At 46.0% G+C, this 27,403-nt stretch overlaps 1 protein-coding gene across 11 annotated transcripts in view; it reads left to right on the top strand.

Moving 5' to 3' along the window:
• The window catches only part of CEP250 (centrosomal protein 250), a 297,988-nt gene that overhangs the window by 40,439 nt on the left and 230,146 nt on the right, over positions 1 to 27,403 (top strand). For all 11 annotated transcript variants that reach the window (XM_074970437.1, XM_074970436.1, XM_074970429.1 and 8 more), the window contains exons 10-16: positions 4,326 to 4,487; positions 4,902 to 5,080; positions 5,561 to 5,743; positions 10,498 to 10,642; positions 11,048 to 11,194; positions 11,390 to 11,620; positions 20,560 to 20,753. In XM_074970437.1, coding sequence (XP_074826538.1) covers positions 4,326 to 4,487; positions 4,902 to 5,080; positions 5,561 to 5,743; positions 10,498 to 10,642; positions 11,048 to 11,194; positions 11,390 to 11,620; positions 20,560 to 20,753 — 1,241 coding nt within the window. The remainder of the gene's footprint in view (positions 1 to 4,325; positions 4,488 to 4,901; positions 5,081 to 5,560; positions 5,744 to 10,497; positions 10,643 to 11,047; positions 11,195 to 11,389; positions 11,621 to 20,559; positions 20,754 to 27,403) is intronic.

Here is a 27,403-nt window from a genome sequence, read left to right as displayed (position 1 = left end):
TGGCCTCCGGGAGCTATCCCAGAGTGCTCCATTGTGACTGCTCTGGACAGCACTCTCAACTCAGATGCACGATTGTTTGCCGTTGCTCTGACACAGGGAGGGGCGACTGATGACACGGCTTACAGGGTTGGCTTACAAGGAGCTAAAATCAACAAAGGGGGTGGCTTTACATCAAGGAGTATTTCAGGCAGGACTTCACGGAGGGTTCCAATAAGAAATGGTGCACCTAAGTTATTGTTCGTATTGGAACAAGGAGGTTAGTCTGGCCTCTGATTGATACATGGCTAGATTTACCTCGCTGCACCTTCTCTGTGAGTGACTGCAGTGTGACCTAGAGGAATGAGTCCCCTAGACGGGGGGCGGGGAGGGGGTTTGCAAATGAGTACAAAACGAATCTGGTCTATTTCTTGTTTTGATCCACTCCATCTATCTTTTACATCTTTGGCTGGCAGCAGACGGCGCAGAAGGACTGCATGCCATCCACATCTCATGGCTGCTCGGCAGAAGATGGTACAATAGGACTGCTAGCCATCCTCATCTCTTGCCTGCCCGGCAGAAGACGATGCAATAGGATTGCTAGCAATCCGTATCACCTGCTTGCTCACCATAAGATGGTTCAATAGACTGACTGCAGGACTAAAGAGAATGACTTGATCAAGTCACTCCAAATTTAGTCGCTGCGCCCATATCTGCCCAGGCGCTCCTGATCGACCTCACACAGGCGACCAGGAGCACTTCAGACATGACGAGGACGGTTACCAGTCCTATTGCACTGTCTGCTGCCACAAGGCAATGGGTTGCTGCTGCTGTGTAGCAATGCAGTACCGCGTCTGCCAGCACCCAGGAGACATACGGTGACAGTGAGCTGAGCGGACTCCATGCTTGCCGTGGTATGGCGTCTGCACAGGTAACTCAGGAAAAAAGGCGCAAAATGATTGTCTGCCCTTGCTTTCACGGAGGGAGGGAGGGAACGGGGGCCTGACGATATGCACCCAGAACCACCCGCGACAATGTTTTAGCCCCATCAGGCATTGGGATCTCAACCCAGAATTCCAATGGGCAGCGGAGACTGCGGGAACTGTGGGATAGCTACCCACAGTGCAACACTCCAGAAGTTGACGCTTGCCTCGGTACTGTGGAAGCACTCCGCCGAGTTAATGCACTTAATGCACTTAGAGCATTTTCTGTGGGGACACACACACTCGAATATATAAAACCGATTTCTAAAAAACCGACTTCTATAAATTCGACCTAATTTCGTAGTGTAGACATACCCTTAGTATTGCTACATATGCACATTTCACTCTCTTTAACATGTCAGTTATGGTTAACCCATATTGGAGTTCCCAACTTTACTCAAACTCTTTCAGTATTGCTTCCCCAAAGGGGCAGCAGGGGCTGTGTGCTAGCTGAGATCAACCCTAAGCAGGTGATATCAGTTTGGGCATAGTTTGAGACCCAGGTGTGTGGTGGGCCAGAAAAAAGAGGATTTTGATATCACATGGCTTTTTCTCAGGAACATGTTGCTCAAGTGACCCCAGATTTGGTCCACTAACCCTACCTATGAAACACAGCAAATGTCAGGACACTCTGATTCAGTGTGTGGAAAAGTAGTCTGCTAAACAGTGAGTCACAACCGTTACTATAGTGCAGCTACTGCTCTGCTGTAATTACTCAGGCATGTTATGGGTTCTTCATCACCTGAAATCTTTAATTCAAGATCAGGATGTATTTTGTAAAAGATCAGATCTATCATAACCAGAAGTCTGATGCAGGATGAAATTCTCTGGCCCATGTATGCAGTAGGTCAGAGTAGATCATAATGTTCCCATCTGGCCTTACATTTGTGAATAATCGACTGTAAAAACTGGCATTATTTAGATTGCATGAACAAGTGTAGGAAGGGAACTGACTGAGTGTCCAACGGCTAGGGCACTAGACTGCAACTCGGAATTAGAGATGCTATTTCTGCTTTACTCTGTGACTTTGGGCAAGTTACTTGGGCCAGAATTCTCAGCGTTGGGTGCCTAAAGATAATTTCCTAAACTCATACTAAGACTCCTAAATGAAAGTGGCTCACTTTTGAGAGGGGCTGAGCAAGTGCTGCTTTCAAATGATTTAAATGAAAAATTAGGTTATCTTTATTGAGGCACCCTTGTTTGAAGACTATGGCTTTCATCTCTCATCTGTAAAGTGGCAATAACACTTCCCTTCCTTCGTAAAGCCATGTGAGATCATCAAAAGAAAATCACTAAAGAAATGCTGAGTATTGTTATCCAGATTATGGAAGATAGATCAGTTTTCACTGTCCCATGACAGAAGAATAAGGGTGGGTCCTTTGCTGAGGTTAGGGTGCAGTGAATATAGAACAAATGAAAGGAAATGGTGCTTCACACAACAAAATCTGCCTCGGAAATGTACTGGAGGTTATTAGGTCAAATATGGCGGCTGTATTTATTTTTTATGACCAATAACACTTGTTGGAAATCCCAATATAAGAGTAATAAAATCTCCTACTTCAAGGCCTTGCCTGATTGCTGCAGGGGTCAGGAGGGACATTATTTTCTTCTCCCTATACAGCACTACATAACTGGCTCTCATTCTGGGCCACAGCCCTCTGAGGAGCATCTGAGCAGTCCCTTCCAGGATTCAGGGAGTGAAGGAGAACTTCCTCCCAGCCTGTCTCAGAAGCCCTAGATGTGGGCCCTGAAACAGGATGCTAGCACTTATTTCATGTCCCAACCTCTCTGTGTTCCCTTTTGCCATGGCCTCTCCTGTCACTCTGTCAGCAGCTTGACAACTTCTGGCTCTTAAGTTTAACACCATGTGACATGGCAGGGCTTCTCCCTAACTTCCAAGCATATACTGCCATGTCCAGTGTCCTTTAAGATTTAGTGTACAAACATAAGGAAATAAAACAAACACAAACAGTCCCTTTGCTCAACCTTTTGTCTTAGGGTTTCATGACCCCACTCCCAGGCATCTCTGACAATCCAGCTATTTGCAGCTTCCCAGTACCTGTCCACTCTGCTCCCTTTCTGGAACACCAGCTCTAGGGCTACTTCCTGGGAACCTGGCCCTTGCTGCAAGGACCCACCACAGGAGTTAACTCCACTCCTCTGGGGGAATCTCTCCCCAGGCACAGCCTGCCCCAATCACTCCTCTCTGTCCTGCCCTCTGACAAGTCTTTGTAGCCCCAGGTGTAGCCCTTCCCCTTTTCATTGGCTCAGTTGGGCCCACCTGCTCTGACACAGGAAAGCTGGGCCTGGTCTGCTCACAAGGACCAGGTACCCTTTGACATACCACTCTTTTTCTGGTACTTCCAGAGCCCTTTGTTACTAGCCCCATGGCCGTCTGCCCAAGAGCACTTTGAAGTCTTAGAACTTCTGTGTGCTTGGCGTTCCTTACCCACATGCCTCCTGGACTTCCTTTCCTGCTTGTGGCCTTTAACTGGGCAACCTTACTGTTAGCTGCATGGTCCACATGCATGTTGTGTGAGGTGAGTCATTATTGTTCTGTCTGTTTGTTCATTTAATCCATTTAAGTTTAAATGTCTTTTCACTTGTATTTTTCAGTCAATCTGATGTGCTGATGAGTAATTCTTCTTTCCCTGCACATCTGTATAAGTCCTCTGTGTTTCCTTTGCACGTGCTGATAACATTAACTCATTCTTTTTGACTGCCCCTGGTTTTCCTTGCAAACTTTAGTTGACTGACTGTTCCTCTTAGGTTGCCTCCCTTTCTCCATTCCCAGGACAGGAATTTTAACCTCAGATCTTTGCATAGACCCTCATGAAGCTTCTTTGGCCAGTTCTTGCTCTTTTCAACCTACTGTTTCAGAGGAATTATGATCAGTTGGTCTTCTATTACCATATTCTTCAGAATTCGTCAGCTGCTTTCTCCTCTGGGGAGTTTTAATACTACTTTTCATGGGTTTTGGTCACTAGAGGCCTGATTCTGTTACAGTAAAGCTCTTTATATCACTCTGACCGCATAAAGAAGCCTTAAAGGAGGCAGAAACGGTGCCTGGGGGCCACAAGAAGCTGAGCACTGGTTAAAGTAAGCCCCCAGAAGGCCTAGAATGGAGGGAGTACAAACATAACATCCATTCCTGCCCCACGGTTTTTCTCTTCTTCTGCATTATTCTGGAAGCACCCGTACCTGAAATGCAGGAGGTCATGGCCACCAGAACCAATCTTCCCTATTGCCTTAAGTCAGTTAGCCTGTAACCTCTGACTGAAGGGTGGCATGGAGGAGGAGGGAGACATAGGTAAATAAGAGTGAGTGATAGGAGGGAAGGAGTAACAGCTTGGTCTGGGGTTTCAGGCCGTGCTAGACGATACTGACAACGCAGTCAACATCTCATGGGCTGAGAGCTCCCAGCATCCTGAATCCAGCGCCCTCTCCTCCCTGCTGAGTTCCAGTGACATGGAAAGGGCCCTCGTTCTGGTGCACGAAGCATTGTCAAGGAGGTGCCAGGCAGTACAGGTGAGAGGGGTCGGGTGCAGGACTCTTTTGACACTGGCAGCAATTTCCCCAACCCCACTGCCAGCCCACTCTCTCAAATGCCTATGCCTCGTCCGGCCTTTCCCCCTCCACTCACTCCTGCCCTCCAGCCATCCTTCTCTCCACACGGAGACTGCCATTCCTCTGCCCCCACTCCCTCTGTAATTCCCCCTCCCAACCTGAGCACCCTCCCACACTGGATCACATCTTTTGCCCTCAGATGATCTGCTCCTCTCCTGACTCTCCCAGCTGACTTATGTTTGAACTATCTCCCTGCACTCTTCAGCTGCTGTTGCCCTCAGGCCTAACTGTTGACCTCCTCCTAGCTGGTCCTCCTGGACCCATGTTCTCAACCCCTTCCTGCTCATACACTCATTCCGCCTCTTCCCCTGGCAGGCCCTAAGGGAGCAGCTTTCAGCCAGCCAGAACGCTGTCCACTCTCTGCAACATCAGCAAAGGCAGCAGGAAGAGGAATGCAAGATGCTGAGGCAGAGGCTCCAGCAGCTGGAAGAGAACTGCAAGACACTCACCAGCCAGACGCAGAACCTCCAGTCACTGGTGGAAACGCTCAGCAGGTCAGCCCTATGTCCTCCCTCCACGTCGTATAGGGACTTCAGTAGCAGTGTTTGGGGCTAAGAGCTCTCTTGTTCCATAGTAAATCTGGCTCTGCTTCTCAGGTTAGTCTTCCCCTGTCACCAGCAATTCATGTTCCTAGCCACTGCCCCATCTCCAGGCTGCCTGAGGGAATTGGAGAGGTGACCGAGTACAGTGTGTGTCCAGTCCAACCTCTGCCACCCTTAAACTAAGCTCCCTAGGAGCATCCTGCATCCCCAGGTTGTAGAGAGGCCCTCTGCCAAGCACTGCGTCCCACTGAGTGAGAACAACAGCCTCCCCAGCCCCTTTCCCCCACCTCATCTCCCAGGAGAGGAAAAGAGGTTCACATGCAGCAATTACTTCTTAACCCCTCCCCCCACATTCCATCCTGACGGGTGTGGATGGGATCTGCTCATGCCAGATTCTCCTCATTCTGCTGACTGGGCCCTGCCTCTTTGCAGTGACCGTGTGAACCTGGAGAAGGCCAGGGAAGAGCTGCAGCAACAGCTGGAGGTGTCTGAGCAGGAGGCCTGGCGCTTGCGCCGAAGCAACACTGAGCTACAACTGAAGGAAGATTTGTCTCAAGGGGAGAAGGAGGAGCAGCAGCTGGAGATGGAGAGGATCCTTCGGGAGAGGGAGCGCCTGTGAGCTCTTCTGTCATCCGTCCACAGGGCGAGGGGTTGGGGCACTGTGGGAGCATGCTGGGAATGGTGGCTGAGTGCTGGAGGTGGCAGTGATGGGTGGCTGCACGGGCATGGAGGTGGAAGCTAGGAGCTGAAGGGAAGCACCGGGGAAGGGAACATGGGGTCGGGTTAGGATGGTGAGTGCAATTGGTGGCTTTTATTTCCATGATATTAGATTATTGCTAATCTTCCGTGTAGCCTCATCCCCTCCTCCCTTCATTCCACTATTGGTCCTTGGAGGGCAGGGTTTGTACTTAATCATCCCTGATGTCCTGACTCTTTTCAGTTTTTGCTTATTGACTGAGACATGAAAATGGTTCTTCCTTGCAGAGATTACTCCTGATTTTTGCTCTCTTTTCCCTGGGCTCACCCATCTCAGCCAGCCTGTGCTAGGCAAAAATGCACTGAAACCAGTGGTTGCTGGAGCACTGAGCTTTTGGGACAATTTGTGGGAACCTGCTGGGCCCAGTTCTCTTCTCTCACTCCAGTGTTAACCAAGAGTAACTCCCCTATTGTCAGTGGAGTTACACCCATGAAAAACTAGTGTAAGCGACTAGAGAATCAGTTCCTTTGTGTCTTGCTGTCCTTGGCTTTGTACAAGTGTTGGCACTACCAAGAGTTAAACAGTCCAGCAGAATGGAGAGAAACAGCTCTTTGGTTCTGGATTTTTATGCTACACTTGGAGATCACTGGAACAGGCGCTAGATGATATCCAAATCAATAGACCTAGCTTACATCTGTCCCAGCTGGTGCAGTCCACACTGCAGAGTGACACGTGTAACATGTGGCAAAATGCTTAATACCAACATTTCGCAATATACCAACATGAAATGTTTTCACATTGCATTTTCTTAATTGTCAGAGTATCTCATAAGGGATTAAAATAGATTTCTATATTTTCATTTGAAATTTGCTGACCAGGTCAGTCTCTCACTGAAAGTTATGTAGCAGTAGATTGCATTCCCACACTTTTTACTGCACAGTGGGTAGGTATAAATGTATGTGAATTCCACTTGTAAGCTTTTGTACATACAGTGTAGCATCTAGTCTGCCTGGTAGAAGGTTTTAATTTGTAATTGCCTATGAAAAAGGTACTAGCCTTTGAAATATTCTAGACACTACCTTTTAATTCAGTGACACTAGTGCACAGGTTAGTATTAGTGATAGAGATAACAGTACACAGCTTTGTATTGGGCTTCAGTCAAAGTGCTCACTAAAGAAAAATGGCAATTTTTGATACTAACATATAATATAGATCTATTTTATATCTAATTTTAGCACAGATCTGTATACTTGTACAGAATGAAAAGTGGTGGTGGCAATGCTAACAATATACTTTGGGAATTTTACCTCTACAAGCCCCTTAAAGCTTACAACAAAGAGAGACTCTCCACAAATTTTGAAAAATGTGTTTGTCAAGAAAAATCAAAAGAGTACAAAACTGTCAAAACCCACCAGTGATGGACAGAATTCTGTGATGCTGTTGGCAAAAGCTAGGAGAGAATGATTGAATTGGTGGCTCCTGGATGAGTTTTCTAGTTTAGATGATGTGCCACCAATGCTCAGTCACAGGGGTTGCCATCAGAAATACACAAGCAAATTGAATTTGGCACACATCAGAGTTGTACTGAACCCAGAAAAGACAACAGACTCTGAATCTGATCAGAGAGCATTATGTTCTCCTGCTTCCATAACCACCAGAGCATGTATGTCCTCCAGCAACTGGTCCTGTTATAGTGTTTGCTTGAGAAAACACACAAGACAAGAAACTTCTTAAAATAGAAACAATTGAAAGAGCAACCAATCTCAGGGGGGTAGCACTTCAAAGAAGAGATGACGACATGTTGCACAGAATATCTGTGGAAGACTCGATTGCTAACGATGCAGTTTATCATTCAACATGGCTTTCTTCCTACTTGAGTAAAACAAATCTTAAAGCAAAACCATCTAGTTACATTGCAGCAATAGTCACCTTATGACATTGCATTTTATCAGCTGATTGAAGAGACAATTATTTGTTCTTCTCCTGGCCAGACAGCTGCAAAGATATAAAGCCCAGCTTCCCTCAGATGTAGAAACTGCAAGTTATTCTAGTAGCAAATTACAGGCAAAATTAGAAAAAACCCTGTGGTTCTGCAATTTCGTTCCATACACAGCATGGACTAGGCAAGTCTACCATTGTTCTGTGCAGTACAATAAATTTAGCTGGTGCTATCCAAACTGCTAGTCATCTGTAACAGGAATTTAAGTCATCCAAATGTTTTGTGGGTGTTCTTCTGGTAATTGAGCCTGATGAACAGCCTTCAAATGAAATATCCAAAACTAAACATCAGAATATTATCCATAGTCTTAAGAGACTGGCGCATAGGCGGTCTGGCCTACTGGTCGCAGGTGGGTTGGGGTCCACACGTCCAGTACAGTAGTCAGTGAGCAGGGGTTGGAGGAATCACAAAAGTTGGGCTCAAAGTCAGGCCGGGGTCAGAGACTGGAGATCAGAGGTAGTACCAGGCTGGAGTCAGGCTGGGATCGGAGGCTGGAGATCAGAAGACAAGGTGAGGCTTGGAGTCGCAGCAGTCCCAAAGTCTGTGCGGCTGCTCAAGCAACTTTCTGGGTCACCATACAGGGTTAAGTAGGGTGCTTGGCCAATCAGAGAGTCTCTTGGGTGGCACTTCATGTGGCACCTACTCACCACAGTGTTCCCTGGCTGTCTCTCTGCATGGCTTCCTGGTTGTACTGAGGGAACATGAGCTGTCCCAGGCGCTGAAGACCTGGATTGTTGTACTCAGATCCTTACGCAAACCCAGGTGATTGTACTTTACTGAGGTCATCTACTTTTGTGTCCTGGGTCCCAGAGCTCGGGCCCCAGCCTGAGCCCGACCATCTATACAGCAATTTTTAGCCACGTAGACCAATCCCTGGGAGCCTGAGTCAGATCACCTGGTACAGATGTTTTGTTCCTAGCTATTTACTACTTTCCAAAAATGGAATACACAGATAGTATATTGGTTGAAACAGGCACCATTACCAGCACACCTGACAATTGTCACTCCATACCTGTGTATGCAATTTTTGACACACTCGTTCCTGACTCCTGGAATTGTTTGTGGGGCACAGCCTTCCCTACTCAGCCTTCCATGCCATTTCGCAACCCCAATGTGGCCTTCGAGCCAAAAAGTTTGCCCACCCCTGGCATAAGCTATAGAATTTTACTCAGTATTTCCTGCATTTAACGCATTAACTTGTAATTTAATTTGAGTATCTCTTACAGTAAGCCATTTAGTCATACTTTAAGGATTTCAATTTCAAGTGATGGAGAATTTACTGCATTCCTTGGCAATGTGTTCCAGGGGCTAATTACCCTCACTGTTAAACATTTGCTCATTTCCAGTTTGAATTTTACTGACCTCAGCTTCCAGTCATTGGACTTTGTTCTGCCTTTGAGTGCTAGACTGAAGAGCCCTCTAATATCTGATAGCTTCCCTGGTGTAGTCACTTACAGGCTGGTTGAATAGCTTAACCTACCCTTTTTGATAAATGAAGTAGATTGAACTTCTAGTCTCTCACTGTAAATTATTTTTTCAGACCACGAATCATTCATTTAGCTCTTCTTTGACTGTCTCCAGGGAAGAGGGAAAGGGAATAATGTGGTTTTATTTCATAGCAGCTTCACTTGACAACATCAAGTTGCATACGGCTTTTATACCACTGCCCATCACTGTAGTATCTGAAGGTCAGGTTTTTAAAGGTATTTATGTCTCTAAAGATGCCTGGTGGGATTTCAGAAGAGCCTAGACACCTTACATTTGTTGACTTAAATGGGAGTGAGGCACCTCGGTGCCTAGTGGGACTTTCAAGAACACCTATCTGCATCTTTAGGGTCCACTTTTAAAAATATGGCTCAAGTACCTTCCATGTAAGATCGAGAGCAATAACAAAATCTCTAGCAGACAAAGGGGCTTTTGGCACTTTTCCCTTTTCAGGGTAAAAACTCTGCTTGGGGTAGGATTCTCTTTTTACATTTTATTAATTTACTTTTTTTGGTATTTTCTTAGGTTGAGTTGTTTCCAAGTTGGTATCTTATGGTTTGTTGGGGGTATTTTGGTATTTGAATGAGAGGAAATAGTATCACTTTGGGTAGATAAATTAAATGTATGTCCTGTGGGGTTTGCAAAGCTGGTTGACATCTGTTCTCTGAACTGTAGGGGTGGGAATGGAGCTCCATTTTTGAGCTAGCTCCCACCATCCTCTGAAGTGCTCAGAGCTCCCCGAATCCTTTGGATAAAGGGGCTTGTGTTGTACTACTTTAGGCAACATGTATTCAGCTTGTGGAATTTGTAACTGAAGAAGGTCAGACAGTCAATACTGTGGCTGGATAATGTTATTAATCCTAAAATCAGGGTAATCCCACTGAGATGAGGAACATCTCCATGTCCAGCATTGCACAGCTGGCCAACTCCAGGACCTCTCAGCCACAGCAGAGACGGGATGAGTGGCTCAAGCCAACAATGTCCTGGGACCCTGAGACTGAGACGGGCTGATGGAATTGGCTGGGATACAGCGGGTCTGGGATAGGAGTCATTTGGACATGACTTCTTGTTGCTTAGGATTTTGAAGCAATAATGCCTTTAAATCTAAAAGCTTCTCTCCTCTCTCCCCCACTTTCCACCATTGTGTGTGTGTCTGTCTGTCTGTCTGTCTCCCTCCCCTCCTCTCAGTCAGAAGGCTTTAGCTGCACTCGAAGCAAAGCATTCATTGTTAAAGAGCGAGTTGGTTGCCAGGAGGGAGGCGCTGGAGAAATCTCACCTTGATGGGGAGTTGATGAAGCAAGAGAAACATGAGCTTGCCATGGCACTGGAGAGGGTACGGGCTCATCTGTTATTCCCGGGCAGCATCAAACCCAGCTTGTTATTTCAAGAGAGAGTTCAAATAGCAGGCTCACCATACACTGCTCCATGCAGTATGAAAAAGCTAGATAGTGCTATCTCCCATAAGGGGACACCAGAATCAAGCCAGAAAAACTCTTTGGGGATAGAGGGATGGCTGAAAGAGGATTGGGAACCCGACTACACGGAAACAGGAATTGCTAGAGGATTAGGGGTGTGTATGGTGAGAGGGATGCACTTTGGGTATGAGGGAGGAGAATTGTCTTGGAGACACAGCTGATGTCAGAGATTTGGTATGGAAAAGGCGATCCTTGGGTTAAAGCAAGGGAAGCCTTTGAGGGGTTTTGTTTTCATCTCCTTCCTTTCTTCTTTGCCCTGCTAGGCAGAACAGTCAATTGCTGAGTTGACAGGTGTTCAGAATAAACTGAAGGCAGAAACTGCTGATCTGCATGATGTGGCTGAGAAGATGAGTGGCATTAATGAGGCACTAGCTTTGGATAAAATGCAGTTGAATCAGCTTGTCCTGCAGGTGAGTAGAGGTCTCCAAGGGAACCAGTGGTTGGGTTTATCTTAGTGAGGTCTCCTTCAAGCTTCTCCAGGGGATACTAGGGCTAACTGAGTGTGGACATGACATAGTGTTCTCTGCCCGGGGCAGGGGCCCAAAAAAGAGTATGTCTGTGTTCTCTGCTTCTTGATTTCCTTTTTGTTTTTTCCTTGACTGTAGTTGGAGCAGGAGAATCAGGCTTTGTCAAGCAAAGTGAAGGACATGCAGAAAGCAACAACCTCTGTGCAGGAGGAGCTGAGCCTGTCAAAAAGAGCAAATGAGGAGCTCTATGCAGAGAAAACCCATCTGGAGCAGTTGCTGCAGAAAGCTAAGGAGGTGCAGGAGGGACTGCAGACAGAGTTGAGTGTGCTGAGAGATGAGAGAAAAGAGACCCATGAGGTGATGAGTCAGGTGAGAGAGACCTCCACAGGAATCTGGCAGCACGAGCACTGTAGTGCTGAGGCTGGGCGTGGTGCTGCTGGGTTTTAGAACACCCTCAGCACGAAGACATCCAGTGCTGTTGGAAACAATACAGGGTCAGAGTTCACATGACTCTTGTGCATTTCCTACTGGGCATGTCTCAGACTGATGGTGAAGGGTGGGGTTTGCGATGACTCTCCATGTTTTCTTGGGAATTGAATTGTCCAATGGAGAGTATAGTGTATATAGTGAAGACGGTCACTTTCCACCCCAGGAACCCAAAGCACTTTTTAAATATTAGTGAGTTCAGCCTCACAACCTCCCTGAGAGGGAGGGACACTAGCCCCACATTATAGGAATCTGAGGCTGAAGATTGCACACAGGCCTATGGCAGAGCATGGAATAGGATCCAGTCTTGCCCCTTAACTACAGAAGCATTCTTCTAGCACTGCCACTGCACCTGTCATTGCCCCAAGGAGAACTCACTGAGAAACGCTGTATATTGCAATAGGGGCCCATTTCATCCCTGCACCCAATGAATCTGCATTTTCTGAGGAAAAATTCCTGACCTTCCCCCTTCTTAGGGGATTTCCCCAGGAGTTGGCTTGAGTAGCTTTGCAGTCTTATGACACTAGGGTAATGTAATGCAAGGTTCTGTACTAGGTCCAAAATGTCAGGAAGCATAAGGAATGGAATAGAAAATATGGAAAATGTAATACCCTTGTATAAATCAGCAATCTGGCCTCCACTGGATATTGTATGCAGTACCGGTCACCCCATTTCAAAAGGATATTGCACAATTAGAGAGGGCTCTGAGAGAGGTGATGGTGAGAACAGTTAGGGGCCTGGAAAAACTCATATGAAGAGAGGTTGAGAAGATTGTCATTGTTTACATTAGGGAGGAGACATCAGAAGAATATATAAAATACTGAATGGTCTAGAGAAGGGAGATTTAGTCACCCTGACTCCTAACTCAAGAACAAGGGCAGATTCAGTGAAATGAGACAGTGGTAAATTGATAAAAGGAAATGCTTGTTCACACAGTGTGTATTTAGAGTATGGAACTCCATTGCCACAGGATGCTACCACTGAGGCCAAGGACTTAGCAGAGTACAGAGAGGACATTTATATGGGTGACCAGAATATTGAGAGGTTTCAGAGTAACAGCCGTGTTAGTCTGTATTCGCAAAAAGAAAAGGAGTACTTGTGGCACCTTAGAGACTAACCAATTTATTTGAGCATGAGCTTTCGTGAGCTACAGCTCACTTCATCGGATGCATACTGTGGAAATTGCAGAAGACATTATATACACAGACACCATGAAACAATACCTCTTCCCACCCCACTCTCCTGCAGGTAATAGCTTATCTAAAGTGATCATCAAGTTGGGCCATTTCCAGCACAAATCCAGGTTTTCTCACCCTCCGCCCCCCCCCACACAAACTCACTCTCTTGCTGGTAATAGTCCACCCAAAGTGACCACTCTCTTCACAATGGGTATGATAATCAAGGTGGGCCATTTCCTGCAGAAATCCAGGTTCTCTCACCCCCTCACCCCCCTCCAAAAACCACACACACAAACTCACTCTCCTGCTGGTAATAGCCTATCCAAAGTGACCACTCTCTTTACAACGTGCAGGAAAATCAAGGTGGGCCATTTCCAGTACAAATCCAGGTTTTCTCACCCCCCCCCCCCCACACACACACAAACTCACTCTCCTGCTGGCAATAGCTCATCCAAACTGACCACTCTCCCCACAATGTGCATGACAATCAAGGTGGGCCACTTCCAGCATAAATCCAAGTTTAACCAGAACGTCTGGGGGGGGGGTAGGAAAAAACAAGGGGAAATAGGCTACCTTGCATAATGACTTAGCCACTCCCAGTCTCTATTTAAGCCTAAATTAATAGTATCCAATTTGCAAATGAATTCCAATTCAGCAGTTTCTCGCTGGACTCTGGATTTGAAGTTTTTTTGTTGTAAGATAGCGACCTTCATGTCTCTGATTGTGTGACCAGAGAGATTGAAGTGTTCTCCGACTGGTTTATGAATGTTATAATTCTTGACATCTGATTTGTGTCCATTTATTCCTTTACGTAGAGACTGTCCAGTTTGACCAATGTACATGGCAGAGGGGCATTGCTGGCACATGATGGCATATATCACATTGGTGGATGTGCAGGTGAACGAGCCTCTGATAGTGTGGCTGATGTTATTAGGCCCTGTGATGGTGTCCCCTGAATAGATATGTGGGCACAGTTGGCAACGGGCTTTGTTGCAAGAATAGGTTCCTGGGTTAGTGGTTCTGTTGTGTGGTATGTGGTTGTTGGTGAGTATTCGCTTCAGGTTGGGGGGCTGTCTGTAGGCAAGGACTGGCCTGTCTCCCAAGATTTGTGAGAGTGTTGGGTCATCCTTCAGGATAGGTTGTAGATCCTTAATAATGCGTTGGAGGGGTTTTAGTTGGGGGCTGAAGGTGACGGCTAGTGGCGTTCTGTTATTTTCTTTGTTAGGCCTGTCCTGTAGTAGGTGACTTCTGGGAACTCTTCTGGCTCTATCAATCTGTTTCTTCACTTCCACAGGTGGGTATTGTAGTTGTAAGAATGCTTGATAGAGATCTTGTAGGTGTTTGTCTCTGTCTGAGGGGTTGGAGCAAATGCGGTTGTATCACAGAGCTTGGCTGTAGACAATGGATCGTGTGGTGTGGTCAGGGTGAAAGCTGGAGGCATGTAAGTAGGAATAGCGGTCAGTAGGTTTCCGGTATAGGGTGGTGTTTATGTGACCATTGTTTATTAGCACTGTAGTGTCCAGGAAGTGGATCTCTTGTGTGGACTGGACCAGGCTGAGGTTGGTGGTGGGATGGAAATTGTTGAAATCATGGTGGAATTCCTCAAGGGCTTCTTTTGAGAGTTACAATAGTAACTACTAAGAAAGGCGATGGAAGGTCTATAAAGCTTCTTGCATTGGGGTTGAAGCCAGTCTCTAACACTTCTGGATTCGGAGGAAACTCCCCTGGGGGGATTATCCTATGGGCAGGGATTCATGCACTTTTCTTTGTTGTGTCTTGCACCTTTCTCTGAAGCAGCTGGCATTGGTCAGTGTCAGAGAGAGGATAGTGGACTGGATGGACCATTGGTCTGATCTACTCTGGCAATTCTTGTGTTCCTACAGATTATTTTGGCCCTGGGAATCCCGTGGGCCTTTGCTCCTCACTTCCCCTGCCTGCAGCTCCTGGGAATGATTTATAAATGCCCATGCTTTCTAGGAGAGCCTCCATGCGAAGGGTAGCGGGCCTTAAGCAGCCTTTGTTACTCACTCCAAGCTGACCAGGATGATACTGCTGCCTCCTGTCTTGACTTATTAGTTAGCTCCTTCGGGGTACCCTGCCTTGATTACTTGCCATAACTGAGTGCTTATCTCATTGCCTGTTATAAATGACTTGTCATTTAATACCTTGTCCTCTGTCTCTGCTTACCAACTCTCCAGCCACCACCATGCTTCTTTCACTCATCTTCTGGATCCACTCGTCACTTGTCCTCATCCAGTTCTCCCCTTCCCAACCTCATTCTCACAAATCTTCTTACCTTCTCCTTGTCCTGTCTTCAGCAACATGTCTCCTAGGCAATGCCTTCCTCCCATCCCATCATCACCCTCACCCCGCTGACTGCAAGCTGAGCCACCTCATTTCATAGAATCATAGAAGATTAGGGTTGGAAAAGACCTCAGGAGGTCATCTAGTCCAACACCCTGCTCAAAGCAGGACCAACCCCAACTAAATCATCCCAGCCAGGGCTTTGTCAAGCTGGGCCTTAAAACCTCTAAGATGGAGATTCCACCACCTCCCTAGGTAACCCATTCCAGTGCTTCACCGCCCTCCTAGTGAAATAGTTTTTCTTAATATCCAACCTAGACCTCCTCCACTGCAACTTGAGACCATTGCTCCTTGTTCTCTCATCTGCCACCACTGAGAATAGCCTAGCTGCATCTTCTTTGGAACCCACCTTCAGGTAGTTGAAGGCTGCTATCAAATCCCGCCTCACTCTTCTTTTCTGCAGACTAAATAAGCCCAGTTCCCTCAGCCTCTCCTCATAAGTCATGTGCCCCACCCCTCTGATCATTTTCGTCGCTCTCCGCTGGACTCTCTCCAATTTGTCCGCATCCTTTTTATAGTGGGGGGCCCAAAACTGGCACAGTACTCCAGATGTGGCCTCACCAGTGCTGAATAGAGGGGAATAATAATTTTCCCTGATCTGCTGGCAATACTGTACTAATGCAGCCCAAAACACCGTTAGCCTTCTTGGCAACAAGGGCACACTGTTGACTCTTATCCAGCTTCTTGTCCACTTTAATCCCCAGATCCTTTTCTGCAGAACTGCCACTTAGCCAGTTGGTCCCCAACCTGTAGCAGTACATGGGATTCTTCTGTCTTAAGTGCAAGAGTCTGCACTTGTCCTTGTTGAACCTTATCAGATTTCTTTTGGCCCAATCCTCCAATTTGTCTAGGTCACTCTGGACCCTATCCCTACTCTCCAGCATATCTACCTCTCCCCCCAGCTTAGTGTCATCCGCAAACTTGCTGAGGGTGCAATCCATCCCATCATCCAGATAATTAATGAAGATGTTGAACAACACTGGCTCCAGGACCGACCTCTGGGGCACTCTGCTTGATACCGGCTGCCAACTAGACATCGAGTTGTTGATCACTATCCATTTAGCCTGACAATCTAGCCAGCTTTCTATCCACCTTATAGTCCATTCATCCAATCCATACTTTTTTAACTTGCTGGCAAGAATACCGTGGGAGACCATATCAAAAGCTTTGCTAAAGTCAAGGTATATCACATCCACCGCTTTCCCCATATCCACAGAGCAAGTTATCTCATCATAGAAGGCAATCAGGTTAGTCAGGCATACTTGCCCTTGGTGAATCCATGTTGACTGTTCCTGATCCCCTTCCTCTCCTCCAAGTGCTTCAAAATGGATTACTTGAGGACCTGCTCCATGATTTTTCCGGGGACTGAGGTGAGGCTGTAGTTTCCCAGATTCTCCTTCTTCCCTTTTTAAAAGATGGGCACTATATTTGCCCTTTTCCAGTCGTCCGGGACCTCCCCCGATTGCTACAAGTTTTCAAAGGTAATGGCCAATGGCTCTGCAGTCACATCCGCCAACTCCCTCAGCACCCTCGAATGCATTGCATCTGGCCACATGGACTTGTGTATGTCCAGCTTTTCTAAATAGTCCTTAATCTGTTCTTTCACCACTGAGAGCTGCTTACTTCCTCCCCATACTGTGCTGCCCAGTGCAGCAGTCTGGGAGCTGACCTTGTCTGTGAAGACGGAGGCAAAAAAAGCATTGAGTACTTCAGCTTTTTCCACATCCTCTGTCACTAGGTTGCCATTCAGTAAGGGTCCCACACTTTCCCTGACCTTCTTTTTGTTGCTAACATACCTATAGAAGCCCTTCTTGTTACCTTCACATTCCCTACTAGTTGCAACTCCACTTGTGCTTTGGCCTTCCTGATTATACCCCTGCAGCTCGAGCAATATTTTTATACTTCTCCCTAGTCATCTGTCCAAGTTTCCACTTCTTGTAAGCTTCCTTTTTGTGTTCAAGCTCACTGAAGATTTCTCTGTTAAGCCAAGCTGGTCTCTTGCCATATTTGCTATTCTTTCTGCACATCAGGAGGGTTTGTTGCTGCGCCCTCAATCAGGCTTCTTTAAAATACAGCCAGCTCTCCTGGACTCCTTTCCTCCTCATATTAGCCTCCCAGAGGATCCTGCCCATCAGTTCCTGGAGGAAGTCAAAGTCTGCTTTTCTGAAATCCAGGGTCCATATTCTGCTGCTCTCCTTTCTTCCTTGTGTCAGAATCCTGAACTCGAGTTGACATCATCCAATCCAAATCTAGTGCTGGGCAGCGTTGCTCATTGCTGGTTTGGAGCCGTAGCCCCTCGCCCTGTGAGAGCTGGTTGCTGGTCAGTGCTCTCTTATCTCTAGCTGCATAGCTGACAGCTTGTGCAAACTTTCCTGCTCACTGGGAATTTCCTCTCCTGCTCTGCCTTCACTCCCAAGCAACAGCACCTTTTCTTTAAGTGGCTTTGATCTCTTCTTCACTGCTGTCCCGGATTAGTGGCTGCTTTCCATCCCTCTGTCTCCCCCTCCTGGTGCATATCACTGGCTGCTCTGGAGGAGCCGTACTTTACTGTTTGCTGATTTGCTGCACCTTCCTGTTACCCTGGAGCCCAGCCTCATTCAGGGGACTGCTACTAGCTTTGCCTCCATGCACTCAGGCACAGCCAAACTCTGTTTGGAGTACTGAGGGTTGCTTGTGAAAAAGAAATGCTGGCTTAGTATTTCCATTATGCCACTGGCATGAGAACTATTGAGTTCTCCCCTGGGAAGCCATCGTGGCAATAAACCCTCTCAAAGTAGCAAATGTTTTTTTAAAAAGGATTGTCAAATGCTCACGAGCAGGGAAACATTATAGTAAGAGCTTGGAAATCAGTCTCTCCCCTACCTGCAGCCTTGTAGTGGTTAGTTACACCAGAATGGTATTTAGTGGTGGGAGAGTGGCTTATCTTTCTGTCTTGGTAACATGGCCATTGCCTCAGTTTCTGTTGATGATAAGTGGGTTTTACCTCTCTAGCCAAACCAACAACTCCTATATCCCTCATTCTCTGGGTCACAGCCCTCCTTGGAGGGTCTGTTTTAGTCTTCATCCGTCTCCTGCGTATATCACCAAAGCTGTGCCAGCCCCTCAGAGTTGAAGAGCGGCTCTTGCTCTCACTTTGGAAAGCTCAAGCCTTGGTGCTAGTTATATGGCTGTCAGGTCCAACCCCAAACCCTCCCAGTTTCTTTTCCCCAAGGCTACTTCCTTCACTCTACCACCAACCCTCAACTTCCCAAGGACTGGGTCTCAGGGGAAACTCCTACTCCTCAGTGTACTTTATTCAGCTGTCTGTGGGGCCTCCTCCTGAGCTCTTTTTACAGGATTCTTCTAAAGCTTCTTGCAGGCCTTTTGCCTGGAGAGGCCTCAAACTTCTGCTTCTGTCCATGTCCAAAGAGAGACCCATAGCAAATCTTGCTCCCTCCCTCATCATTCCTTTACTGAGGTGAGAGAACCCTTTATAAAGTCTCATTTTCCAGCATTCTTTGCTGGAAAGCTTACAGCTCCCAAGATTCCATTTATTCTGGGTTGTAACAGAGCAGAGCTGTAGCCTGCCTTAGAGGGCCATCATGCCCTATTACAGGTGGAAATGGAGTATCGGATGTACCTGTTTTCAAAATTAACCAATAAACTTTTAGGAAAGGAGGTAACACAACTTTGATTATATAGGAGCCCTTCCTCAAGCCCTGAGGAAGAAGAGAAAAGAGAAATTAACAGACAATTTAAACTGACGCTGAACTAATTTTATTTTAGTATATCGAAAAGAAAATTTGTGAGCATCATGGGTCAGTGGAGTAGAATGGGGAATTTGTCTTCACTTGTTTGATTGTTTCATAATCTGCTATACTAATTTTGGGTATTATAATATAGGATAGGTTTGTTATCTTATTTCATTTTAAGCCTTTTCTTTGTTTGATAATCTGAGGTTTTGTGTACTGTGCTTTGTTTGACAAATACCCAACTGGCGTGCTATGATGAAAGAAAAGCTATATAGCTTGGATTAGTATCCAAGCTTGGCTGTCTGTTGGAAATGTGTAGGAGGAATCTGATCTGTGCAGCACCTATGGTCAGGACTATGTTATAAACCAAAAGCCCTGTTGGTGCAGGCACGTTTGCAGTCTACCATCTCCCCACCCTCATAACTTGGCCACATCAAACTGATTTTCACAGAGAGGTGGAAGACACTTCTCATCCCCAAGAGCTGTTTCCCTGCCAAAACTAAGCTATTTACACCCAGCCACTTAAAAGAAAAGTGGGATCAAATTGTCATTTTTTAAGAATGGGGAAGCATATTTATTTATTATTCTCCTCAGTCTCACAAATACCTAAATTGTCTTTGCTCAAACTTTTCAAAAAGTCACCTTCAGGCATACTTTGAGCAGGACTCTCAAAAGATTTCAGCTTGAAAGGTGAAAGCTTTGGAAAGTTTAATACAGGATCTTTGCATGGAAACACTTAGGCAGGCTTAGCCATATGTGTTGGTAGTGCTGGAACTAATGTTAAAATTATCTGATACACAGGTTAAGGAACAAGTGTCTGTACTTCTGGGTATAATGCTTAAATTATCCAAAAGTATAAAGTCTGGTTTAAAAGTCATAAAATACATATAATACATAATCTGCAATACTCCAAATTAAGGTTAATAAATTCAGCAGTACAGTTAAAAGTATTAGCATCCAAATATTTGGGCACATCACTCATAAGAGGTTATACTAAGAGTAGATTATGGAAAGCAAATATAGCAATGAGTGTAGATTGTCCCTCAGTAATTGAGAATTTAGGATAGGTTGTCCTTCAGTAAATACAATCCACCACAGAAGTATTTCATTTACTTTCCTGACTTCACTTCTCAATGGCACTCCAGCTCATGTCTCCTGGTATTGCCGATGTTTGGTGATCTGTTCTAAATAGATGTCCCTCAACTACCTGATTGTGTCCGATACCATGAGTTGCCGTATCAGCTGAGCGTAGCACTGATCAATTCCACATTCCCACAACACTCACTCATTACTGGGGCCCCATGTGCCCAGGGACCAGAGCTATAGTATTATCCCAAGCAACCCAATATGGACATAGACATCATTTCCAAATTGTCATTTTCAGGTCTGGTTGTCTCCTGGTACATCAGTGTACAGTGACACTATGAAGGGAGATTATCTCAGTCCTTCAGCCCTCTCCTCTGGCTAGCTCAAGAGCAAAGCTGATGAGTTTTGGAGAGTACCTTGGCTAGTAGTAGGAGCTCATTTCCTCCTTTCCCCCCATTTTCAGATGTGTCGCCAGGAGGAGTCATCCAGCACTGACTTGGAGAAAACACGGCTGGAGGCAAGTCGCCGTGGAGATGCACTGGCTAAAGCATCCAGAGAAAAGGAAGCCCTGGTGCGTGAGAAGGCAGCACTGGAGGTGCGACTAGGGGCTGTGGAACGGGACAGACGGGGCCTTTCAGAGCAGCTGGCAGAGCTCAGGTGAGGTTGGGGAAAGGACCTTGTGCAGCACACAGATATATTTGTTGGATCTAGTTGTAATGTCACTCGGCACTTGGTAGCTGGAGTAGTATAACTTGGGTCGACTTACCCGCATAGGAAGACGTGCCCTGAGAGAGTGCTTTCCATTTGAGTATCACTGTATGTTTTGCAAACAGCCTCACCACCTCTGGGAGGTAGGGCCATTTTAATATCCATGTTCCAGGGCCAGGGTTCTTTCAGCCAGACAGCAACTCAATAGGAGTCACAAGAGAAAACCCAAAGTCCCAGTGAGGGTTTATTTTTGGTGCAAGCTTAACAAACTGAAGCAGAAGTATCTGCCCATGTCCCTTTCCTGCTACATAGTACTATGTAAACTCCCAAACAATCCAGTATAATTCTTCGATATCTGGTTCCTCAGCTCTGACACAGTGAGCTGCCCCAGGCCATCCTCTTTGGCACAAGCTGTTTGTTTGGATCCAAGTGCTTATCGGGATTATAGAATGGAGTCTGAGGCTTCAGAGGCTCTTTTCTGCAGGCTGCACTGTTCTGTTGATTGAGCAGACCCCATTCCCTGATTACAACACCACGGATTTTGGAGCAGGCACTTCTGGATCCAAGGCTTTGACCTGAGGACAGTCAGAGTCAGTCCCGCATCCGACTGAGATGGAGCTAGAGACTTACTCTGAAGGTGCTGGGAACCCAGAAACCTTCAGGAATCCATTTCTATGTTTGCTGATGTTGGTCATGATGGGGGTCGTAGAAATGTGCCACAGAGAGAGATTCCATTTTCCCCTTGGTCCTCTCCAGCCTCTTTTGATTTCTAGTCCTTCCCTATTTTATGGATCCTTTATTCCTGAGCCTTGCTGACCTGTAAGAACAGGCATCAAGGAGAAATTGTTCGGTCCTGATAGAGGCCTCCCTACGGGATGCGGGAGCAGGCAAATGCCGGACACAGTGTTGGTATATAATACTCTAAATACTTTTATTGATTACAATTTAAACCCCACTTACTCCACATTCATACCCCTTTCAGACTGCATCAGAGTCTGACAATTAGAACGAAGTCCCGATGGCCAGTCAAGGTCCGCTTCCAGTCATAAGGTGTGGGGAGCCAGCGTTGCACACCTCTTCAAAATTAGGGCTCTGGATGAATGTCTGACTCCAAATTCAGATATCATAGACAACTATATATAGTCCATTCCATTGCATCATCAGTCCTTTATCTTTGCCCAGAAAACAGTCCTGGGCAGGCTGCCATAATCCAAGGCGTTTCATTTCCCCCTTTTTTGTCCACAGCGCCACAGCTGTAGCCAATACATTGCCGTGACAACACCACCGATGTTATTCCTTTTTCTGCTGATTCTTTGTCTTTCCCATGGACATAAAAAGTTGTTTTGCATGGAACAGTCCTTGACCGTTTGCAGCCTTAAATCCTTGCTTCGGTTGCCAGCAGGCAACCCACATACTCATCTCAAGCATACTTCACACACACTAGGCCCGCTGGCCTATAACATATTCATATATATATGTGTCACAACATATATGGTTATATCCCAACAACATTACACTATTTTTCTGCTGTATCAGGATCAAATATCTGAGTGATCGTCTGATCCAGAGAGAGTTTACTGTTAGTTTGCATGTTGCCATGGAAGAGTATGATTCTTCTTAAGAATCTGGGCTACCAGAATAATTCAGGGAATGAAGAGCCTATTTTATGAGAGGAGACAAAGAGCTTGGTTTGTTTAGCCTATCAAAATGAAGGCTGAAAGGGGATCTGATTGTTCTCTGTAAATAAATTAGGGGGTAAACACCAGGGAGGGAGAGGAACTGTTTAAAATAAAGGATAGTGTTGGCACAAGAAGAAATGGGTATAAACTGGCCATGAATAGATTTAGGCTGGAAATTAAAAGAAGGTTTCTAGCCATCAGAGGAATGAGGTTTTAGAGCAGTCTTTCAATAGGAATTGTGGGGGCAAGAAACCCAGTTAATTTTAAGATAGTTCTTGATAAATTTATGACTGAGATTAGGTGATGTGGTTGCCTTCAATAATAGGGGACTAGACTTGATGACTCAGGAGGTCCCTTCCAGACCTGTGCTCCGATGTGAGGAAAAGGAGTATTGCGTCCAATTTTGGGTCCCCCACTACAGGAAGGATGTAGACAAATTGGAGGGAGTCAAGTGGAGGGCAACAAAAATGATTAGGGGGCTGGGGCACATGACTTATGAGGAGAGGCTGAGGGAACTGGGCTTATTTAGTCTGCAGAAAAGAAGAGTGAGGGGAGATTTAAAAAAGGGAAGAAGGAGGATCCTGGAAACTACAGGCCAGTCAGCCTCACCTCAGTCCCCGGAAAAATCATGGAGCAGGTCCTCAAGGAATCAATCCTGAAGCACTTACACGAGAGTAAAGTGATCAGGAACAGTCAGCATGGATTCACCAAGGGAAGGTCATGCCTGACTAATCTAATCGCCTTCTATGATGAGATTACTGATTCTGTGGATGAAGGGAAAGCAGAGGATGTATTGTTTCTTGACTTTAGCAAAGCTTTTGACACTGTCTCCCACAGTATTCTTGTCAGCAAGTTAAAGAAGTATGGGCTGGATGAATGTACTATAAGGTGGGTAGAAAGTTGGCTAGATTGTCGGGCTCAACGGGTAGTGATCAATGGCTCCATGTCTAGTTGGCAGCCGGTGTCAAGTGGAGTGCCCCAGGGGTCGGTCCTGGGGCCGGTTTTGTTCAATATCTTCATAAATGATCTGGAGGATGGTGTGGATTGCACTCTCAGCAAATTTGCGGATGATACTAAACTGGGAGGAGCGGTAGATACGCTGGAGGGCAGAGATAGGATACAGAGGGCCCTAGACAAATTGGAGGATTGGGCCAAAAGAAACCTGATGAGGTTCAATAAGGATAAGTGCAGGGTCCTGCACTTAGGACGGAAGAACCCAATGCACAGCTACAGACTAGGGACCGAATGGCTAGGCAGCAGTTCTGCGGAAAAGGACCTAGGGGTGACAGTGGACGAGAAGCTGGATATGAGTCAGCAGTGTGCCCTTGTTGCCAAGAAGGCCAACGGCATTTTGGGATGTATAAGTAGGGGCATAGCCAGCAGATCGAGGGACGTGATCGTTCCCCTCTATTCGACATTGGTGAGGCCTCATCTGGAGTACTGTGTCCAGCTTTGGGCCCCACACTACAAGAAGGATGTGGATAAATTGGAGAGAGTCCAGCGAAGGGCAACAAAAATGATTAGGGGTCTGGAACACATGACTTATGAGGAGAGGCTGAGGGAACTGGGATTGTTTAGTCTGCAGAAGAGAAGAATGAGGGGGGATTTGATAGCTGCTTTCAACTACCTGAGAGGTGGTTCCAAAGAGGATGGTTCTAGACTATTCTCAGTGGTAGAAGATGACAGGACAAGGAGTAACGGTCTCAAGTTGCAGTGGGGGAGGTTTAGGTTGGATATTAGGAAAAACTTTTTCACTAGGAGGGTGGTGAAACACTGGAATGCGTTACCTAGGGAGGTGGTAGAATCTCCTTCCTTAGAAGTTTTGAAGGTCAGGCTTGACAAAGCCCTGGCTGGGATGATTTAATTGGGGATTGGTCCTGCTTTGAGCAGGGGGTTGGACTAGATGACCTCCTGAGGTCCCTTCCAACCCTGATATTCTATGATTCTATGATTTGATAGCAACTTTCAACTACCTGAAGGGGAGTTCCAAAGAGGATGGACCTACGCTGTTCTCAGTCGTGGCAGTTGACAGAACAAGGAGCAATGGTCTCAAGTTGCAGTGGGGGAGGTCTAGGTTGGATATCAGGAAAAACTGTTTCAGTGGGATGGTGGTGAAGCACTGGAATGGGTTACCTAGGGAGATGGTGGAATCTCCATCCTTAGAGGTTTTTAAGGCCCGGCTTGAGAAAGCCCTGGCTGGGATGATTTAGTTGGGGTTGGCCCAGCTTTGAGCAGGGGGTTGGATTAGATGACCTCCTGAGGTCTCTTCCAACCATAATCTATGATTCTGTGAAGAGGAACGGGAGAATCATAGATTCCAGGGCCAGATGGGACCATTGTAATCATCTTTTGACGGGATCCCTGGGGTGCAGCCTGGGACTGTGGGACCACTGTGCCCCCTTAACTCTCCAGCCTGGGCTGTCTCTCACAATGTTTTGCAAGTAACAGGCAGCAAACCCCTCCAGGCGCTATTATCACTCAGCACAACAGCATGTGGAGCCCCACACCCACCTAGATGCATGAATGCTCCCAGAGCCACTCATGAATCACACAGAGAAAGGCATCAGCCAGATTCCCTCAGCTCCCAGCCTTGTACCTCAGGAATATACCGTCTTGCGCTGCTCGAGACCCTTTCTTGAGGAATGCAAATTTATTAATTGGTTCACCACTTCATCAATGGAAAGTGGATATACACCAGCCTTTATAAATCTGAGCAGATTACCAAACACTTCAGGCAAGCTGATTGGTAAAGGTAAACAGTTAAACAAATGTATTGACTACAAAAGAAGATTTTAAGTGATAGGCAAAAAGTCAGAGTTAGCTACCAAAGAAAATAAAATAAAAGCACGCAATCTAAACTCTCAACCTTGTTAGACTGGGCAACATCTAGATTAAGATATCACCCCACTGGATATTGCAGTTCATAGTACACAGGTTTTCCCCTAGAAATCTGGGCCAGTCTCCTCTGTTGGAGTCTTCAGGCTTCTGAGTGTCCTTGTTGCTTGCAGCATAGATGGGGGAAGGAGAAAGGGCATGTATGGAGCCACTGTGTTCTGTTTTAGACCCCTAGTCCCATGTGCTTGGAGAACACAAGACCAGACATATCTGGTGGGCATTGCTGAGTCCCCAGGCAAAGTTGAGCAATTCCCCTGATGTGGCTTTGTGCAAGTGAGTCATTGCATTGTAGCTCCCTTGCTGGACAATGGCTGTTGATGGTGGTTCAACACCCACCCAGGCATTGGTTACTTTCTTTGCTGTTGTCTCAGAGTCTCTGGGGAGCTAACATCTGGCTGATTCCCCAACTTATAGCATGTTTTAGTGACAACCATACAACACAATCTCATAACTTCATATGTGCTAATGATATACATATTTAGACAGAACAATGACTTTCAGCAGATCATAACCTTTCTCCTGATACCTCACATGGCCTGCTTTATGGCAACATCACAATTATATATAAATAAAGAATATGCAGGTTACAGGGTGCTCCCCCAAGGTACAGAATTTCACACATCTAGTCCAACCTCCTGTGTAACAAAGGTCATAGAACTTCCTCAAAATAATCCCTAGAGTTTATCTTGTAGAAAAACAAGAGATAGTTCCTGGACCTAGAGAACAAGCTGTTCTGTCTTCTGCCTCTCTTGTGAAGTGGTTAGAAATAGTTCTTCATCCCCTCTAGGTGATTTTTAGAGGCTTCCAGAAATGGCTAGGTTATATTGGTAATGCCTTTGACTTTGAGTTGTCAATCATGCTGGAGAAATATAATTGACTTTTGACTTTATGAAACTCAAGAATAGGGTTAATTTAGCCATCCTGATAAATAAGGACCTCCTGGAACAAGCCTGAGTTCTGGATTTACTCCATCTTCTGTATGCCCAGGATCTATATTGGGGGATGCCATGCTGAAATGTGTATTGCAATTTATCAGGCTCTATTTCCATGTTACAACTTTTTTTTCTGGGATTCACCTACCTTTCCTGGAACAGTTCCAGAGGAGACTACAGCCACATCCAAATCCATTGTGTCCAGATGACAGAAGATTCTGAATCTTGAGCTTAGAGCTCTGTACAGTGATTCAGACAGCTTTTTGCTCTCTCATCATTGCTACCTTCATCATTGCTACCTTCATCAATGTACAAGCTAAAACAGAGGACTTACTGTTTGACGGACCAAACCTTTTCAGTAGGAAAACTGATGAGACAGTGAAAAAACTAGCAATCTCTAGGTTTATATAGTCCTTATTAGAAGAGATCAGTTCCCTTCCTTTGCCAATGCCAACATCAGTCACAGCAGGTGATAGGGCAGGTTTCAGAGATCCTTTGATAGGCAGAAGTCAAAGCACTTCAGAGAAGACACCAAGAGCTTCTGCTGTTTGTACAGGTGCATCTTAATCCTCCACCCTACAAATCAAATGGGGCTCCTAGCGGATATTGGCTCACTTCCCATTCTGGAGTAATTTCCTTCTGGGTTTCTGTTTGGGGACTGACTTTCCTTCTTCCTTGAAGTGCAGAGTACAGTTACTAATGGATCCTGGAGATAATAGAATCAGGTTATGCCATTCAGTTGCACTCAGTTTCCCTTTCTGATCCCTTTACGGGCATCCTTCTCAGGAGAAAGTGCTAAGGGATATAGTCCCATCATTCTCAGTCTGGGAGCCATAGAAGTGATCTCTTAGCAGGGCTTGTTTCCAAAAAGCAGATGTCTTTGTTCCATATTGAATCTTCAGAAAATAAACAAGTACATCAGAAAGTTCAAATTTTGTATGGTGACTTTGACTTCTCTGATTTCTTCCCTGAGTCCAGGAGATTGATTTGCGGCTTTTGACCTCAAAGATGTCTAGTTTCACACATCCATCTTATCAGTGCACAGAAATTCTTGGATTCTGTGTAACAGCAGTCATCAGTCCAGAGCAGTTTT

Source organism: Natator depressus, chromosome 13 (assembly GCF_965152275.1).
Source record: "Natator depressus isolate rNatDep1 chromosome 13, rNatDep2.hap1, whole genome shotgun sequence".
Taxonomy (NCBI): Eukaryota; Metazoa; Chordata; order Testudines; family Cheloniidae; genus Natator; species Natator depressus.
The sequence above is the reverse complement of the archived record's forward strand: the minus strand, read 5'-3'. Positions and strand labels throughout refer to the sequence as shown.